General features: G+C 44.8%; 2 protein-coding genes across 3 annotated transcripts; both read left to right on the top strand.

Moving 5' to 3' along the window:
• On the top strand, positions 1-16409 carry PASK (PAS domain containing serine/threonine kinase). 2 transcript variants are annotated; one of them, XM_050308531.1, is made up of 16 exons: positions 1-191; positions 1086-1321; positions 2405-2575; positions 3709-3849; positions 4403-4537; positions 5219-5506; positions 5879-5978; positions 7500-7674; positions 8977-9719; positions 10306-10487; positions 10964-11131; positions 11880-12005; positions 12606-12740; positions 14169-14368; positions 15601-15734; positions 15971-16409. In XM_050308531.1, the coding sequence occupies exons 1-16, from the start codon at positions 20-22 to the stop codon at positions 16129-16131; spliced, it is 3267 nt and encodes a 1088-aa protein (XP_050164488.1). In that variant the 5' UTR covers positions 1-19; the 3' UTR covers positions 16132-16409. The 2 variants fall into 2 exon arrangements, 1 of the variants encoding a protein (XP_050164488.1); XR_007627955.1 differs by lacking the exon at positions 15971-16409 and having other exon boundaries at positions 14169-14670; positions 15601-15693.
• Positions 16410-17100: 691 nt separating this feature from the next.
• Positions 17101-18299, top strand: MTERF4 (mitochondrial transcription termination factor 4). The gene is made up of 3 exons (XM_050308223.1): positions 17101-17449; positions 17520-17704; positions 17787-18299. Exons 1-3 carry the CDS (start codon positions 17101-17103, stop codon positions 18138-18140), a joined length of 888 nt encoding a protein of 295 aa, XP_050164180.1. The 3' UTR covers positions 18141-18299.
• The last annotated feature ends 46 nt before the right edge of the window (positions 18300-18345 follow it).

Here is an 18345-nt window from a genome sequence, read left to right as displayed (position 1 = left end):
TGGCAACCAGAGCGGGATCATGGCAGCCAAGGCTTATAGCGCCTCTGAAGGGGGCCGCCTGCCTTCATCAACGGGTTTAGTCCTTACCTGCTTGAATGATTCCGATAAGCTAAGTAGATCCTACCCCTGGGGCAACAAGAGCAGGAAAAGTCGTCTCTCTGGACTCTGTCGGCTTAGAGCATCTCTGTCTGGTGAGCATTGTATTGAGAGATTGAGTTCCCATGGAGCTTTCAGATCTTCCTCCTCCCCTTCCCCAAACCTAGAGGTGACACTTGTTCAGTAAGCACCTGAGTGGTGGATTACTGCAGGCTAGGAGTTTACAGGGGAAGTATTACTGGATAGGTGCTCTGCACTTGTACTTGTCCCTGGGCAACTTTTATTGCCTGCCATCAGACCACCCTGCCAACCTGTATAATTATCTAAACCACAAAAGATTTCCAACTGAGGAGAAAAATGTTGTTATACTGGAATCTGTCAGTGTGTCCAGACACAGGTCTCCTTGTTTTATCGTGGTGTGTTCATACTGTGTGCACTGCATAAATGCAGAAATGTCCTTGTGATGAGTTGTTCATAATGCTTCTTCTAGTACTGCTAAACCTTCAAAGCTCCTTACTGATTTGGGATTGGAGTGATGGTGTTTGTCTGCTCATGCCCCTTCTGAGAGAAATGTTCTTTACAGGCAAAACCTTTGAAAATTTTTGTACAATCACTTGGCATTGTGTAGCTTGAAACATTGGTGTAGGCAGAGGTATTTTGGTGTAAACAGCTAATTAACTGGTTTCTGACAAATGCAGTGTTTAATAAGGGCTTCAGCACCTACTGCAATTATTTAATAACCATTTCTTCTTTAATTTGAAAGATTTCAAAACATTTTAAAATCTGCTGAGTGAAAAATGAAAGTTAAGTAGGCTGGTTGAAACTTATGGACCTTGGCAAGTTTTTTTAGTCTGTGGACTGATTTTACATGTTCTGGTGGCTGTGATTCCAAAAGATACATTTATTAGGAGTGTCCCTGTTTTATTTTTTTAATTCATTCCTCTGACACTCCTGTTACAGCTGCATTTCTGATCTTTCTCTTTTCCTAGGGGAGAAATGGAGCTCCTACTGTTTGTCCTCACTGACAGCTCGTAACATTTGTTCCAGCAAAACTGGTAACTCATGGGCTCAGTGGGATTCCGCCTCTCTCTCCATTTCCATTGCAAGCTCTGCTTCTTGCTCCTTTTTGCACGCCCCTGCTGTGGAGGAATCCAGCCAGCACCTCCCAGCTGCTGCACGCAACCCAAACAAAGCCATCTTCACCGTGGACGCCAGCACAACAGAGGTATTTGCAGGGCTGCCTGCTGCACTGAGCTCTCTGTAACTGGTGCAGGTTGTGTGACATCAGACAGGCTAAAATGGCTGTTATTCCTACGTGTAATCAGAGTGCTATGAAGGCATTTTGTAGTCTGCTCCAGCTCAGTAGTCTTCCAAAGACTGACAATGAGTTTATTTCCATTGCAAGTCGTAGTTAGAAAAATATACAAGGTAATGGCAGAAGCGTGGATGTCTCGAGTCTTATTTCAAACAGCCCCGGGAGGTGGGCTGCCCATTCCTGGAAGTGTTCAAGGCCAGGTTGGACAGGGCTTGGAACAACTTGTTCCACAGGAAAGTATCCCTACCCATGGCAGGAGAGTGGAACTGGATGGTCTTCAAGGTCCCTTCCAGCCCAAATTATTCTATGATTCTATAAGAATGCAGCTATGTAGTGGCATGAGGGAAGAATGCAACAGCAGAATGTGCTTCAAGCCTCTCCTCTGTAAAGTACCAAGCCTGGGATGTGTTTGTGGTGGCTCAAAGTCTCTTTATCTGCCCCAGTAAATATGCCTTTTATGTTGGGAAGTAGTTCTCTGTTTCTGTCGTGAAAGGAATCTAAAATTGAGTCCTGAAAACTTCAAAAGGTCTGTGCCATTTTTTAGCTTGAACTGACAGTTCGGTTTTACCCATCTTAAAGGCATTTAATCCTGACTTGCTCTGTGAACACAGGCTCAAGTGTGTCGATGACTGGTATGATCACTGCACACCTTAGAGGCTGGATATGATTTTGTGGCTTGCCTAGGCTTTGCTTGCAAGTACAGCTTTGTAGTTTTGCTTCCATGGATGCAATTATTTACAGTTAAAAGAGAGCAGGAAACCTAAATGGAAAGCAACGTCTCAAAACCTCCTAACCAAGAAGATATGTGGGCAAGTAATGTCCTAGATTAAGAAACTTTAACAAACCCAGAATTCTAAAGAACTGGTCCATTTTCAAGAAGAGGAAGGGATATTACAAGACATTAAAACAGTAACCTGAGGACATGATGGCCTATTAACAAAACTTACAGCTTTTATTCTTTGTTTTGTTTTGTTTCTGGTTTTTTTTTTCTAGATCTTAGTGGCTAATGATCGAGCCTGCAAGCTGCTTGGGTGCAGCAGTCAGGAACTCATTGGCCAAAAGCTGTCCCACTTGATATCCAAACCCAGTCAAGAGGTGTGGGAAGCTGTGGGTGAGGAGTACCTAGAAACTTATGAATGGTCATCGGTGCTTTCAGGAACTGTGGTACGTGAAATGTTCAAGGAAATATTCCCTACCATCTTTATCCCCTTGAATTCACACATCTGCAAACTTTTAAACCATAACTTGACCAAATCAGAACTTAAAGCACATTAGATTTTAAAAAAACTTAAATCAATAGAATTGCTTAAGATGGAAAAAGTCTATTATGGAAAAGTTCCCAATCGTCTGGCCCTTAAAAATATATTATAAATTATCTTAAGTTGCATTGTGCATATTATAAAGTTACGAGCCAGTGAAGTGTTGGTGCCAAAACACCATAGTTTTGTGTAAAAGAATAGAATGGATATTTGTCCTAGAATGGGGTTGTTTGTAAGAGAAGTGCATTAGAAATGTCTCAAAATTATTTCCTTTTGCTACTGTTCTGAGCTGTCAGTAGAAAATCCTTGGAAAATGAGCTCATATTCTTCCTGGTGTGTTATTTTTGTACTGAAATTGTCAGTATCTTAGAGCTTCATCTTCCTGAATCCTCAGTTTGATATGGGGGGAGAAAGAAAAAAATGTTTGATTCAGTGAAACCCAAGATTAAAATTAAATATCTGGTAAAGGCACTAATTCCAAGCCATTCCAAGTGCTTTATAGGAGTCACTGCATAATTCGTAAACCCATTCTGTCAAGATCACATAAAAGGCTTGATATAAACCTTGCAGGCTATAAGATAAATAAACATTTTCTGATCTGAGGAGAATCTACTCCCATAAGAAGTTAAACCACTGTTTTTTGCATCTCAAAGTAAGAACTGTGTTACTAATGGGGAGTGTTCTTTAGCACCACTGGGCATCCTGAGAGGCATCTCTGAGAGGCACTTCTCACTAAATGCAAGGTGCTAGAGTGGCTCATTTATTCTGCTGAAGGAAATAACTTCAGTCTTCCTCAGGCAAGGAGAGACAATACCCAAGTAACGTTTTGTGTATGATCAGTGGTTTATTTTCAGACCTTTTCATCTCTGTATTAAAACTGTTTCTTCTCATAAAATAATAAAAAGTAGTCAAGAAACAACATTCTTCTAACAATGGCAGGGAGATACCTTACCTCAATATCTTACTCTTCTTTGAAATTCTTGCTAAGTAACCACAGTCTTAGTAAGTGATGTGTCCATCTCTGATTCCTGGGGGAAGATGGATGTTACAGGCCGCCTCAACCAGAAGATCCCCGTCTCAGTCTGGCAGAGGCAAATAAGAAGCAAGGACACCCAGCGTTGTGTGGTTGTGCTGGAACCAGTGGAAAGACTTTCAGCTTCTGTTTGCTTCAGGGCTGATGTGAGTGTTTTCCTAACAGTCGAATGACATTGTAATCTGTGAGAGTTTATGTGTGAGCCAAACGTATCCCAAAGGCAGCAGGCACAGATTGCTGTTTGTGAACATGGAGTGTGTCCACAGCAGAGCCTGAAACTGGGATTGTGCTTGCAGGACCTGTGCACGGATCTCCCACGTGGCTCACCTTGATGTGTTTTGCAACCCACATAAAGATACGCTGTCTCTCCTCCAGGGACTGGAGCAGTTTGGCAGAGGGGTGGTTATTTGTGACACAGATGCTCTTGTGAAGGGATCAGCTTGCTGAGGAACATTCTGTGAGGAGTGCTGGACTCCCCTGCCTCTTCCCCAGGGAAAGGGCAGGCTCCTTGCACAGTGATGTCAGAGTATTGCATTATGCTGTGTCTGCTTTTACGGAGCGAGTTGTGTCCACCAGGGGACTGCAGAATGAAATTTCCTTCCGTTGCTTAGATATTTACAGAAACAATTGTCAAAGGATTGAGTGGACTGTGGCTAAAATGCTAAAATTTTAACAGTCCTGTAAAATTTTCTTCCCAAGGGAGAGATTACATCATGTGACCTCCTTTTTGCCCATCTCCATGGCTACCCAACATCGGAAGAAATAGTTGGGCTCCACATAAAGGACCTGATTCCTTCTGTGCAGATCCCTCCTCTAGGCAAAAAAATCCCAAAGGTACAGTATAAGCACCAACCTTAGTCTTCCATAGCCTGCCCACTTGGAACACGTGTGCATGCTGTTTTCACTCTTCATGAAACAGGAAACAGCCTTTTCAGAGAGAACCCTAAATCCCCTGGAAAAGGGTTTGCTGCTCATTTGTGGAGCTGCTGTCTGAAGAGTTCCCAAGTAGGAATGAGACCAAGCCCTGACCTCTCACTGTGGAATCTGTCCTGGAGAAAGACACTTTTCTCCAGTACTGTGGTTTTTTAGGACACTGTGCTGTCTCTGTAAGCCCTCTAAGGTTCCTTTGAATTTTTTAGTCCGTTTTAATCATGTCTGTCTGAGGAGTGAAAGAATACCCAGATCTTGAAAATGCCATGAAACTGGGCATCTAGGGAGTTTAGAGGCCTTCTTATGAATGCCTAATTTGCTGAAAAGCTGCAGTATGGACTGATCTTCATCATCCAGATATTTATATAGGAGTTCAACACTAGGTTCCAAATCCTTAGAAAACCAGATATTGCTCATTTAGATATTCACAAGTTTGGTTCATTTTTCTTTTCCTACTCCTTTTTCCTAAGAATGCCTGTGTCACTTTATATGAATTCTGGAATAAAGCCAAAACATTTGGTTAGTTAGAGGTTTTCTGTTTGAGTTTTGTTTGGTTGTTTGTGGGTTTTTTTTGCTTTAATTTAGACCCTCAGGACCCAGCGAGCTGTAGGCCGATCCAGAGAGGGTAACGTGTTTCCTCTCAGTTTAAAGCTGCAAGTCAGCCTTCTGGAGGAGGACCAAGGAAGGGTGCAGAAGGATGGGATTCTGCAGGCAGAAGGCTCTCTCCCAGGCTGTCAGTACTCTGCTACAGTTGTGGTTTTCTCCACCATCAGTGGTCTTATTACTGTCCAGTCAGATGGAATCATCTGTGGCATCAACGATAGTTTTGCTTTAATGCTCTTTGGCTATGAGAAGAAAGAACTGTTGGGAAAGGTAAGATAAGAGGCTTAAACCCTCCCAGAAGACTGCTATGTCTGGCAGCATATCCACTGGAATTGTGAAGTTGTCTTTTACACTCCTTGTTTGTGACAAAACCTGTGTTCCTTGTATTTGGTCAGTGAGGTGTAGGATGATACAGCACCAATCCTGTGCTGTAATTGCTAAGACTTGCAGTGCTAAGGAGCTATAGATATGGAATTCAAGCAGCCCAAAGCAAACTGCACAATCCTATTTTCTCCATTAGTCATGTGGATCACTTTTGCCTGGCTATCCATGAGAATCAGGTTCACAAACACAGATTGTTAGCATTTGCCCCCACCCTGTGAGAGCTGGCTTAGTTTTATAAGGTTTCATTCTTTGTTTTAGAACATTACATTCCTGATCCCTGGTTTCTATAACAACATGGAGAGAAGCAGTGAGTGTTCTTTGCCTTTACCTCCTCTGGACGACTCCACGGGGACAGAGGGTGAGTGCCTCTCTGAAGGTGTTACTGCCTGCCCTACAGCTGGCTCTGGCTGCTGTAACTAAGGGAAAAAGAGCAGGGACTAGAGGTTCATCTGCAGACATGGGAACATTCTTCATAAAAGCAACATCCCCCCATGCAGTTTTTGAACTGGGTTTCCACTATAAGTTCAGGTAAAGAGAATTATTCACCTAAGATTGTGCTTCTCTCTTCGTTGCCAGGAAGATGAAACTGGATATCCAAGCTGGAAGTTACACTGTCAATAGAGAATGCTTATATTTAACAAAGCACTTCCCCTCCCTCCCCTGCTAGGATCCTTCGGTATTTTAAGATGTGTAAAGTACAGCTTTTGTGACTGTACTGCAGCAGAGCTGTAGATGCTTAGGATCAATATTTTAAGGGGAAAATCTAATATTCTTCTGAATTGGCTTGTGTTGCTGGGTAATAGTCAATGTTATGTGGCTTTGGTGTTTCAGTTAGGGAGGCATCACATATTCTTCTGATGCATTTTGCTGCATTTATGAAAAATTTATCAAAATTTTACTTCTCTAAACACAACAGGAATAAACAGAAGCAAGGAAGCCTCGTGCTTCCAAATCCGTCTTTCCGGCTAGCTCAGCCCAGCACAGAGAATAAATGCACGCTTTCATCCATATTGCAGGAGATCTCTTCTGCTGGTTTTGTCTCCTTTTGGGTTTTTCCCCATTTTCTTTTTCTCTTTGCTCAGAAATGCTCATCTACATTGATACCAAAGCACCCCACTGGAACAAAGAAGAGTTCCTAGACAGTTTCTTAGGTAATTCTTTAAAATGATGCCACTAATCTAGGAATAATTCAGTTCTTCAGTGAGGAAGCAATCTTGGCACACTCAGGTATTACTAATGGAAGAATTGTTCTAGATTCAAATCTCGTTGCTCATTACTTTCTTCTGCAGCAACAATACTTGGTTTACTTCATCTTCCAAACTCATGTTTTCTCTTCTGATCGGTTGTCACTGGAAAACGAAAGAACTTTATGTCTTGTTCTTTCAAATATATTTGGATGGTGTACTTTTTTTATCTTACAACTTCAGTGAATTATATAAATCCAGTACAAACCTTGTAATTTTATGTGTTTGGAATGGACAGTATATGTGTGTGGTTTGTACTTCTTTTTTTTTTTTTTTGCTGCTGCTACTTGTATGATCATTTTAATTCCAGTCTCTATATGTTATTGGCCTTTTTTTAGGTCTCTGAACTTCAGTTCAAGCTGCTAACCCATGATACCAATACCTGTTCAAGAGCTTCGATAGAAAAGCAGATTTTGTCAGCCCTAAAATGTGTAGATTCCTGCATGTGATGATTTCTAAAAATGAAGTGGAATGCTCATATTTTGACTGTTTTGCCTTAATCAAGTCTTTTATACTCAATTCCTTAGGGACAAGACAGACCAAGGCAGTTCCAGGTTTATTTTTAATCACTGTAGCCTCTGAAGACTAAATATAAAAGGTTAAGTTGGTATGATTTTGTTTCCTCTTTGGTACAGACAGCAGCTTCTTGGCAGCATCTTTAGCACACCTTCTGTCACGAGATGAAGAGCAGAAATTGGAACAAAGACGCAAAGATGACAAATTAATACATGACAAGAATAAACAAAAGGATGGCACCAATTTCTTTTCTCCTCCCTCACCTCCTGAAGTGGCATCCACCCCCACTAATAGGTAGGCATTTCATGGACTGCATATTCACTTGGGAAAATGAAGAGCTGTGGTGGCAAGCTGTGGGAAGGTGTAACAAGGGCCTTCCACATTTTGCTGTCTTTAGAATCTGAGTGCTGTTTGCAAGACAGGCTGAGCTTTGCCTACCTTAGATTTTTATTTTGGTTTGCACAACCTACCATTGTAAAGTTACAGGAATTCCACCTCTAAAAGGGACCAAATGTTTCACCCAGACTAGGGAAGGTAATTAGGCTTTGCCTTCATGAGATCATAAACAGCAAATGTTTGTCTCCTTCCAGCTGGTGTTGCACTGAAGCCAGATTACCTGGAGTGAATTTTAAATGTTATTCCTTTTGGGGCTCAGTGTAACTGTCAGGTCATCCATTAAAACAGAGTACTGTGTTACTAAAGTCCAGTCATTTTTATTCTACCTTTCCAGGTCTTTTTCCTGTTACAAGGTTAGAAATTCTGTACAAGTACATATATGATGCTCATGGTTTACTGCAAGTCAAATTTTAAGCCTTCCACATTAAAAATTCTAACCCTTGAGAAGTATTTGCTGTCCATTTTAAGATATAGACTATTACAGCACCATTCTTGCTGCTTTTTAAAGAGACTGACAGTCTCATTGTTGGTGCTCTCCTGGATTTATGTCTCTCACGTCATACTTGGATTGTAAGTGCTCTGCTCCATTGTTTTTCTACTCTGCTTTTTTACTGATGGAGATGCTTGCAAAACACCTTGTGCAATACCTTGGGCTTCAGTGAACCCTGGATAAACTGATGGATGGGGACATCCATCTTCTGTTGGACAGACAATGGATCTCCTGTTCTCGAAACTGGAAGTATCCTGCCACATGTATTGGCTTTTTTTGTGATGACAAATGATTTGTGATCTATATTTAGAAATTAAGCTAGAGAAGGAAATTATCCATAGGGAAAGAGTGCCGTTTGAGTGTACCTGCTCTTCTTTGGAAAATTTGTTAGGATTTTGGATGCCTGTGCCAACAGCTTTCTACCTTTTTCTTTCAAACTTAAAACAATCGGTGCAAGTTTTAAATAGTGACCATAGTAACAAGAGTAGGATACAGCAGGACAGTTTTCTCATTCTTTTGGCATCATGATGTTGCTGACAACTTTGAATCTTTGCAATGAGGACAGCCTTGCTTACTGATGGGCTGTCAGTCCACCAGAGAGCCTTATCCCAAAACCTGCCTTGACACGATCAGAGCAGTGGAACAGTGTAGAGCAGTGGAAACTTCAGGATCAGATAATTCTCAAAAGATGCTCTCTGGTTGCCTGTTAGTTCTAGGCTAGAAGACATTCCAAATACCTCATCCTATGGCCCAGTGAAGCTGCCTTCTGATGTTACCTGTAACTCACCTGGAACACCAACAATGGATGAGCCATGGCCTGGGACAGCACTGGACTGCAGACAAGATTTTCAAAGCCACGTGGTTACAGGTCAGGTGTCAAAAACAAACTCGAGGTGTGACGCAGAGCATTCCAGCCTTGAGCACATTGTTGTTGAAAACTGCCTGCCAAATGATGCTCCAGCCTGCTTTGCACATGAAAGAAATACTGTCTGTGATGTTTGTTCAGGAAATAAAACGGGTCACAGTGCTTCTGCACCGGGAGTTGCCACAATCTCTGAAGATGTTAAACAATCAGACACTGAACTGAACTGTATTTGCTCTGGTCTTGAGGTACTGGGTCTGAATACTTGTGTCAAGGGGAACTCAGACAGTTTTTTAGGTGTTACTGCAGCTCCTGTAGGAGCATGCTCGTCTGATGCAGAGGACTCCAATGTGCTAACTGAGACAAACAGCGCTTTTTCCACTGGCCAAGGAAAGCAGCTGCTGAGTGGTGTTACCACAGAAGCTGGTTCTGGGTGGCTGACCTGCCAGAGGCAGCAAAACATGGAGAGAAAAGTAACATCAACCCCGGTGAAACGAGAAGGAAGGCTGAATCCAGCAGCTCCTTTGACCTGGGAGATTCTGGAAGGCAGCTACACTGGGAATTGCTGTCACAGAGACGGTTCACAGTTCAGTAAGTTAAACCTTCTCCCCTTCCCAAGACTCTTATCAGGGTGCTCTTTTAAACCACATTTTTGCAGAAGGCAGACAGTTCTGGTTAGAAGCTCACAGTGGAGAGAAGGGAAGGAGCATCTAGAAGAAAAACTGGTATTTAAGTCTATTCAGAGGGTATTAGAAATGGAGGTGGTATAAAATACAAAGTTAAGATATTAATCCCTACTGAAGAGTCAGAAATATTCTTAGAACACAATTAAAAAGTTTGAACCTGATAACTTTTTCTGAACAGAAAATACAAACTCCACTGTAAAGCTGTAAAAGCTCCATTTTTATGTAATTTAGAATAACAATGCAAAATGAATAATCACAATTGGACACTGACAAAAGCTTCTGCTGGAGGTGGGAACTGTGGAGGTAGCTGAGAGGTACCTCCAGAATAGCTATGCTGGCGTCAGCCCCTCTGATGATTCTTTACTGAGAAGGTGTTCCCCAAATGAATTGCTCTTTGTTCAGAGCTCAGAATTTTGTCCTAAAATGTCTGTGGTCTTGTTAAACGCTAAGGTTGCATTCTACCATTTTAACTTCCTCACCTGTTCCTACAGGTGTACTCTTTGAGGTGAAATGTGCAGAACTGCAGGACCCCACTGCACTTTTCTGTGTCTGGGTGGTGAAAGACCTTTCGCAGAGCCAGAAGGAAGCTGTAGCAAAGACCCAGCTTTTGCTCTCCAGCCTAGCAAGCTCTGCCCAGTCTGTTGCTGATCTTTCTACAAACAGTCTTGGAGAAGTAAGAAATCCTGCCTTTGAATACTGAGCATTTCTTTCCTTGTTTGATTGTTAATTTGAAGTTGAAAAAGTTTTTCAAATTAACGTTATGAGGTGGAGGGGTGCATATTGCTGTTTCTTTGTTTCCCTACTTTTATGTTAAAAAGAAAAAAGTTTCAAATTGCTATGTTGTAACATTTCTGGTGTGCAGTTTAGTGTAGTTTAGTGTAGCTTTCCAACCTGAACAACACAGTTCCGATCTGCAGGAGACTCTAAGGAGCTGCTGTGTATTGAAATGTACTGCAGATTAGACCTGTACTTAACTTGTCTGGTGACGATTGTATCAACATAGAGTTCTCACTCTCAGAACCAAAGATTTCACCTTTTAGCAATTCTTGCAGATTTGTATGTTCTTTTCAGTATTTATTCATTTTATAAACAAGATTCCGTGACTTGCTCATTTTTTTTTGCTGTTGTTACCTATCTATATGTACCTAGGCCAGCAGATCAACTTCACTTTTCAATAATTCCCGAAGAGCTGAAGAACTTGAAGGATTAAGAGCTTGTGAGGGAGAATATGCAAAAAATTACAGCACTCTCAGTCTTATTGGCAAAGGCGCTTTTGGCTTTGTCTGGACTGCCAGGGGCAAGAAAGATCATCAGGAGGTGAAGTATTTCTTTCAGCTCTACTGCAATAATTATTTGGGATGAAAACTGAAAGGTTAGGGTGTTCATATTCTGTCAACACTACACTGTTAGAAGCTTCTGTTTGGTAGTTTGGGGTTTTGCTTCATTTAAATAGAAATCTGAAAAAGCAAGCCTCATGGAAACAGCACAGCAAAACATTTGCACTGATGTATGAATGTGAGACAACAGGTGCAGAATGAGCTAATGAACTGATGAATGTAGCTAATTGAACCTGTTGAAAGAAATTAACATTAGGCTTAACAGAATTACAGGTTTTAGTCTTCTGTTACTAAAGAAAATGGCAAACCTCAAAGTCTTTATTGTGCCATGACTCAAGGATATGGAGTAGAGATGTTTATGTTACGGCATCCTCCTCTTTATCAGCAGAAGTATCAGCAAGCTCTGGTGTTTCTCTGCATGGATGTTAAGTGCTCATTTCCCTCCATTGTACTCGTGTGCCACCACTGCTGTAACTGGTTGATAAGACAGCTGGCCTGTCAAAGCCTTTGGAATTCAGAACAGCAATAAATATGTGCATTTATGTGCATCATTTGGCTTCTAGGATTAAATTGCTTTAAAAATCTTTAAAGATAATATAGCTGTTCACATTGGGTTACTTCCAGCCTTCTAGTTAATATGAGTGACTAACAGAGTTCCTGGAAATTAACTTACCTGACACTCAAAGCGGTGCTTTTGCAGGTGATGCTGAATGCTGTTGTCTGTGTAGGTTGTCGTGAAGTTCATCTGGAAGGAGAGAGTGCTGGAGGACTGCTGGGTAGATGATCCCGAGCTGGGGAGGGTCACTCAAGAAATTGCAATCCTGCTGAAGCTGCAGCACCCCAGTATCATTAAGGTACAGTGACTTGGAGTGAATGCCGTTTGCACTGCATCAGGTGGTTCCTTTGAATACTTGGTGTCTCCTGTTCCTCTTCAGGAGTGAAGTATCCTGTACTGAATCTGCCTTTGTGGGGAAAAAAAGGAACCTATCTATCCTGCTTTGTTTAGGAGTGTGTGTCACAGCAGACTACCACTTGCTTTGACACTTTTACCCCAAACTGATCTGAAGATGTGACTCTTAACAGAAAAAAAGCCTGTACGCTATTTCAAGATGGTAATATGCATATCTTGGAAGTGTGATGTCACATCTGAACATGTATTCGTTCAGTAAATAATCTGGATACATATCTTGATTCGTCCTCTTTGGTTTGGGGTTGTTGGTTTTGGTTTGGGGGTCGTGTGTTTTTTCCTCAGAAAGCAAATTCCTCTTAGGTTTAGTTCTGCTCTCGGTTTTAGCTCTGTACTCTTTTCAAGAAACATTTGTGCTCAGTGAAATGAGACCTTGAAGATTATAATATACATCAATTAAATCTCCAAGAGAAGAGCAGTGTTTGCTTAAAAAAAAAAAGGCTGTTTGAGGATGAAGCACATGATTAAACCAGTCTGTTATTTATAGGTGCTGGATGTATTTGAAAATGAGTGCTTTTTCCAGCTGGTGATGGAGAAGCATGGCTCTGGTCTGGATCTCTTTACATTCATTGATAATCAGCCCAACTTGGATGAGCCATTAGCGAGTTATATATTCAGACAGGTGAGAGCACAAATGCTACATGCAGGTAAGATTTGGTTAATATAAGAACCAGGGCCCTGTTTCACTTCATACTGGCTAATCAGCTGGTGTGCTGAATTGGAGCCGTGTTCAATACCTGCAGAAGCTTTCCTCATTAGTGTGTAGGATTGATTGAAACGCTGCCTGAAGAAACCTTGTTAAGGTTTACCTAGAAACTTGTAACAGAGAAACCTTTGCAGGACCTTACTGCCTGTAAGGGTTTCCAGTGGAACCACGGCCCCTCAGCTGTGACTGGGGCAGCACACAGCCCCTGTCACCAGGATGCCATTCATGTAGCAGTCACACTTTCTCTGAGGGAGGAAGGAAGCTCACAGAAGCTGCCCCAAGCTCCACAAAAGCCACATTTTCACTTAGTTCAGCTCTTTGTTTAGACTGGTTATAGGGGTAAAGGGATCTGTTCTTTAAATCAAGAAATTCTCTTGGATTTTAAAGCGGCATAATGCAAAGTAACTCAGGGTAGTTTTCCTGTGGGTCAGGAAGGTGCCCAGCAGGTGAATTGAGAGCTGAATTGTCCTTTGTTCAGAGAGTTAACCACAGCAGCAGGCCCCAAGTAACACCCCCTCCTGAGTTCTGGAGTAAATTCCTTGCTCTGTGGTATGCAGGAATAGCTAAGCACATGCTCAACCCCCCACATCCCTGCTGTGCCCACCCTCCCCTCATCTGAGGTATTGATGTCCCTTTAGCCTTGTGATGGATCAGCCCTTTCTCTAACGCAGCCTGCAGTTTGTAGGGCTGCCTTGTTTCCTCAGATCTGTACAGCATTTCTCTGCGGAGGATTATAAATAGAACCTTTTCTCCCTCAGCCATCTGCTTTTCTTGTTAAATGCATTGTAGGGATCACGAATGTCTCCAAGGTAGTATCATTCTGATGCTATCCTTAATTATGGCACTAATGCATGAATTGTGCAGGAAGAGGAATGGAATTGAGGAGTGACTCTATTATTTATACCAAACTGTACTCTTAAATGCTTTGTCATCCTGCAGTATGGGAGGTGCACAGTAATATCTTTCTGGGGAAGCCAAAAGACCCTCCAAGTGAAGCTGGGATAAAAATAGAGTAACCTACAGGATTGTAGCAGTGAGCTCTGAAGCTTCTCACCAAAAAAAATGATCACATCATGACTGCAGCATCCCCTCCTCCTGCACATTTGTGAGAGGAAAGCAAGAAAAGCCTTTTGTATTTGTCTCTCCCAAGAGCATTGCAGCACCCACTGCAGCAATGCTGACAGGAGGACCTGGGATCATTTCCAGTTACCATAATTAGGATGTATGTATTGTTTAGATAGTGTCAAAACAAGCTGAAATGTGACTCTTGGAACACTGTGATGCCACGTCGATTATCCAGGACACCTCCATGTAGTAACACCTAGTTCTTTGCTCCTCTTTCAGCTTGTCTCAGCTGTTGGGTATCTCCACTGTAGGAACATCCTTCACAGAGATATCAAGGATGAAAACATTGTCATTGCTGCAGATTTCACAATTAAATTAGTGGACTTTGGTTCAGCTGCTTACCTGGAACCTGGGAAATTGTTTTATACCTTCTGTGGGACAATTGAATACTGCTCACCAGAAGTGCTGTCTGGCAAACCGTATGTAACCCTCTGAAAAGCTATTTTTGTGCCATCACACCAAAAGCCCATGTGTGCAAGGCTGGAACAGAGAAGCCAAGTTGCTGTGCCATTGGAACTCTGCTAGAGTATCTAACCACAGGAAACTGCAGCGAGATTCAAGGCACTGCAGTGACAGAAATCCTTTGTGAAAATTTGAGTGCATACAAAGTAGGGCACTGTGGTGACAGAAATCAGCTGTAAAAGCTTGAATATGTACAAAGTTGTTTCTAAGTCTGTTGTCAGGCCTTCTCTACCAAAAGCTGCTCTTCTAGACAGGTGGTGTAAGCAAGTATTGCTGTCAATAGCACCTGCTCTTCATGTGTCTGTGCCTTGTATTCTCACACTGTCATCTTGTGTGTTCTCTCCTTTCCTACGTGCTTCCCTGTACTTGAATCTTTGCAGTTGAATCCTTGTTCATCTCCCCACTGATTTTTGTGCTCCTTGGGACTCGAGGGTTCTTCCCTTGCAACTTCTCTTGCTGCTGTTTTGGATGTGCTGCCCGAATCTTGGCTATCTCTTCCCTGTCCTTTCTCTCTCCAAGTACTCTGTACCTGGCAGCTGGCAGTCCTGTACCCGATCCACGAGGAAACCTCCCCATCCCAAGGTGGTGCCTGCAGTAATTGTATGTGCCTGTATGTATCTTGCTCCCACCTTCACTGCTGTTTTCATTGCTCCTTCAGGCAGCTCCTCATAACAGGGTAGGGGGAACAAGCAATGACAGGAGGAGAGGAAATTCCCACTGGGAATGAGATGGAAGGCGAAGCAAGCAGCTCTGCCCTGGGAGTTCTCCCTGTTACTGTGTGATAGAACTGTCATGTTTTCTCAAATGGAATTTTTTTGTTTTGAAAGGGCTGGGGGGACCTGTTTGCTCTTCCAGTTAAATATTTACTTGATAGTTTTGGCTTATGGTGAAGAAGGTGGAGGGGTAAGTTCTCTTGTCACCAGCTTACTGGTGTGGAAATCTGGGTGCACGTTACACACACTCATCAACAGAAACTGGTTGGCCATTCTGTGGTGGTTTTATTTCCTGGAGAAGGATAATGCAGACTCCTCAAACACATGAGAACCTGCTTAGAATTCTCACAAACTTCCTGTGTTAAAATAAAAATTGGGCACAAGGGCTGTCAACCTCCTTTTTTGTTGTTACTCTTTTTGCATATACTTTTGTATATACTTGCAATCTGAGTTTAGGCAAGCTTATCTCTGCACAGGTACCGTGGCCCTGAGCTGGAGATGTGGTCGCTTGGCATCACCCTTTACACCTTGGTGCTTGGGGAGAATCCCTTCTGTGAGCTGGAGGAGGCCCTGGCAGCTGTCCTGAATCCTCCTCGCCCCGTGTCAGATGGTAAGCTCTTTCCATTTGCTTTTTTAAAGGAGTGGGGAAGTATAAGCAGTGTTTTTTCAACACAAGTAAAGGGGAAGCCTGAAAAGAAACTCCCCAATGTGCTCTGTGATGACTTTAAAAGCTGCTCAGTGCAGCAGAGTTTGGGGGATTTGTCAATCTTTGAATATAAATCATATCTCACATTCCCAGCCTGCCTAAAATACAGCCTGAGCCATCCCTGTGCTGTCTCTGCCCAGGTCTCATGGATCTCATGGCTGGGCTTCTGCACCCCATTCCAGAGCAGCGCATGACTCTAGCTGTGCTGGCAGAGGATCCTTGGCTGCGGCAACCTGTGAACCTGGCTGATTACACCTGGGAAGAGGTGTACATCTCTGCTGTGCCAGGTGAGACCTCCTGAAGGCTTCTTCATCCAGCAGTGATCTATAGAAATCTGAACAGTGTTAGTGGGATAGTTCCCAACCAAAGGTCACCTGCTGATACCCATGTGTGCACAGTTTATTAGTGTTCTTACTCAGGACGTGCTTCAAACCTGTGAGGCCAAGATTTTAATGTTGTTCAAACTGTCCATAACTCAGAATATATATTTATTGTCTGCTTTTACTTTTTATATGTAGTTTTTATATCTTTCTAAAAAGTGAATGAATAAATTAGTGATAACACCTCTGGGTGTTTTCTGGAGTATTTGTGTGCAAAGGAGCCTTAAAACCAGACATATAATCATGATTTGGGGGTGGGGGACTGGGGTGGTGGTGTCCTTTCTTTATGTCAGAGTCCTCTCTATAGCCAGGAATGTAGTCCTTGATTTTGATGAGACAAAGATGTTGGAAAGAAAAAATAGATTCAATAAAGAGAATTTGATTGAGACACAGGTAACAGGAGCATTTCGGGGTGCAGCTCAGGGTTAGGCTGCTTGTGAGGAAGTGGTGGGAGAGGCAGCAGTTCTGCCGGTTGCAGCTGCAGCTTTGCAGAGAAGCAACAGGACTCAGCTTAAAGCCACGTAAATTACTAAAGATTAGCTCTGAATCCATCTTTGGACCCTGCTGTCTCCATCCGAACTCCTCACTAGCTGCCCTCACGGTACACTGCTCTGTAGCACCGCAGTGGGGCTGCACCTCGGCTCCGGCCCGGGAAGATGACCCGGGCATCGCCTCTGCAGGCCATGGGCAGCGCAAGGCGCTCCGCCCGCGGTACCGCTCAGCTCTGCCCCGAGCAAGGCACCCCTCGTGCCGGGGTAGGCACAGGCCGACAGGGCCACGCCTGGCTCTGACCCGGCCGCTCCTCCTGGTTCCCAGCGCTGCCAGGGCGGCGGGGGCGGAGCAGCGCGGCGGGGCCCTCCCGCCCGCTCCGCGCGGGGCCGGGCCGGGCCATGGCGGGGCTGCCGCTGCCGCTGCCGTGCGGGGCCGGCCGGGCGGTGGTGGTGGCGGGGCGGGCGCTCCTCGGAGCTGCGCCCTGGCCGTGCCCGCGCCGCGGCTGCGGGGAGGCGGCGGCGCTGCGGGCCATGGGCTTCACTCAGGAGCAGGCCCGGCGGCTGCAGGGGCTGCAGCCCCGGCTCGACCCCGAGCGCCGGGAGGCGGCGGCGGCGCAGCTGCTGCTGCTGGGGCTGAGCGCCGAGGCCGCGCTGGCGCTGCTGGAGCAGAGCCCGGCGCTGCTGCGGCTGCCCACGGAGCGGCTGCGGGAGCGCGCCGAGGAGCTGCGGCGCCTGGGGCTGGACGGAGGTAGGGCGGCGCTGGGAGGATTGGGGGGCACGCCGGGGCTCGGGCCGGCCCGCTGACCCTGTGCCCGCAGGTCGGCTGCAGCGGGCCGTGAGCCGCTGCCCCCAGCTCTTCGCCGTGCCCCGGAAGAGGCTGGCGGCGGCGGTGCGGCTGCTGCGGGAGCGCTGCCTCTTCACGGCGGAGCAGCTGCGGGACGTGCTGGGCACCTGTCCCGCCGTCCTGCTGGAGGAGCCGCGCAGCCTCCATCACCACTTCCAGGTGAGGATCGGCATCTCCCCCTCCCTGCCGGAGCCTGCCGCGGGGATGGGGCTGTGCCTGACACCCCCCGTCCCGCCCGCAGTACGCTTACTTCAGAATGGGGGTCCGGCAGAAGGAGATGGTGAAGGCTCGACTCTTCCAAATGCCCTTTGCCGAGCTCCGGAACCGGCACATCTTCCTAGAGCGCCGGGGGCTCTACGAGACCCCATACAAAGGGCAGATACAAACCAGTAACCCAAAACTGAAGGACATCCTTCAGCTCCCGGAGAAAGACTTCGTGGCCAACCTGGCCTGCTCTACCGCAGAGGAGTATGAGGTCTTCAAGAAACTGCTGGCTCGGGAGGAGGAGGAAGAGGGGAAGGAGGAGGAAGTGGATGCACTATATGAAGAGGAAGATGATTTGGACAGTGAAAGAAGTAAAACAGTCCCAGAGTGAGGTGAGGCTCCGAGGTGCCCAAGCCCTCCCATGCTGGTGCACTCCACCACCCCACTGCACCCATGGGTGCTCTGGGCTCTCACCCCGCATCAGTAAGAGCCATGGTGGCTGCAGGGCCCCATGTGTGGGGCACCAATAAATCCAGTCTGTCAAATACAACACCACTCATTCTTCCTCATTGGCCATTGACCAACTACTTTTAAAA

This window comes from Myiozetetes cayanensis, unplaced genomic scaffold, assembly GCF_022539395.1.
Source record: "Myiozetetes cayanensis isolate MyiCay16 unplaced genomic scaffold, myiCay2020 scf13, whole genome shotgun sequence".
NCBI classification, from domain to species: Eukaryota; Metazoa; Chordata; class Aves; order Passeriformes; family Tyrannidae; genus Myiozetetes; species Myiozetetes cayanensis.
Note: the sequence above shows the minus strand (reverse complement) of the source record. Positions and strands in the feature narration are given on the sequence as shown.

What these genes read in the sequence shown, in the direction of transcription:
- MTERF4 (XM_050308223.1), top strand. Translation starts at nt 17,101, where the DNA reads ATGGCGGGGCTGCCGCTGCCGCTGCCGTGCGGGGCCGGCCGGGCGGTG. An exon ending in GCGCCTGGGGCTGGACGGAG is followed by an intron (nt 17,450 to 17,519) that starts GTAGGGCGGCGC and finishes CTGTGCCCGCAG; the next exon opens with GTCGGCTGCAGCGGGCCGTG. An exon ending in GCCTCCATCACCACTTCCAG is followed by an intron (nt 17,705 to 17,786) that starts GTGAGGATCGGC and finishes TCCCGCCCGCAG; the next exon opens with TACGCTTACTTCAGAATGGG.
- PASK (XM_050308531.1), top strand. Translation starts at nt 20, where the DNA reads ATGGCAGCCAAGGCTTATAGCGCCTCTGAAGGGGGCCGCCTGCCTTCA. An exon ending in TAGGCAAAAAAATCCCAAAG is followed by an intron (nt 4,538 to 5,218) that starts GTACAGTATAAG and finishes GCTTTAATTTAG; the next exon opens with ACCCTCAGGACCCAGCGAGC. An exon ending in AGCACCCCAGTATCATTAAG is followed by an intron (nt 12,006 to 12,605) that starts GTACAGTGACTT and finishes TGTTATTTATAG; the next exon opens with GTGCTGGATGTATTTGAAAA.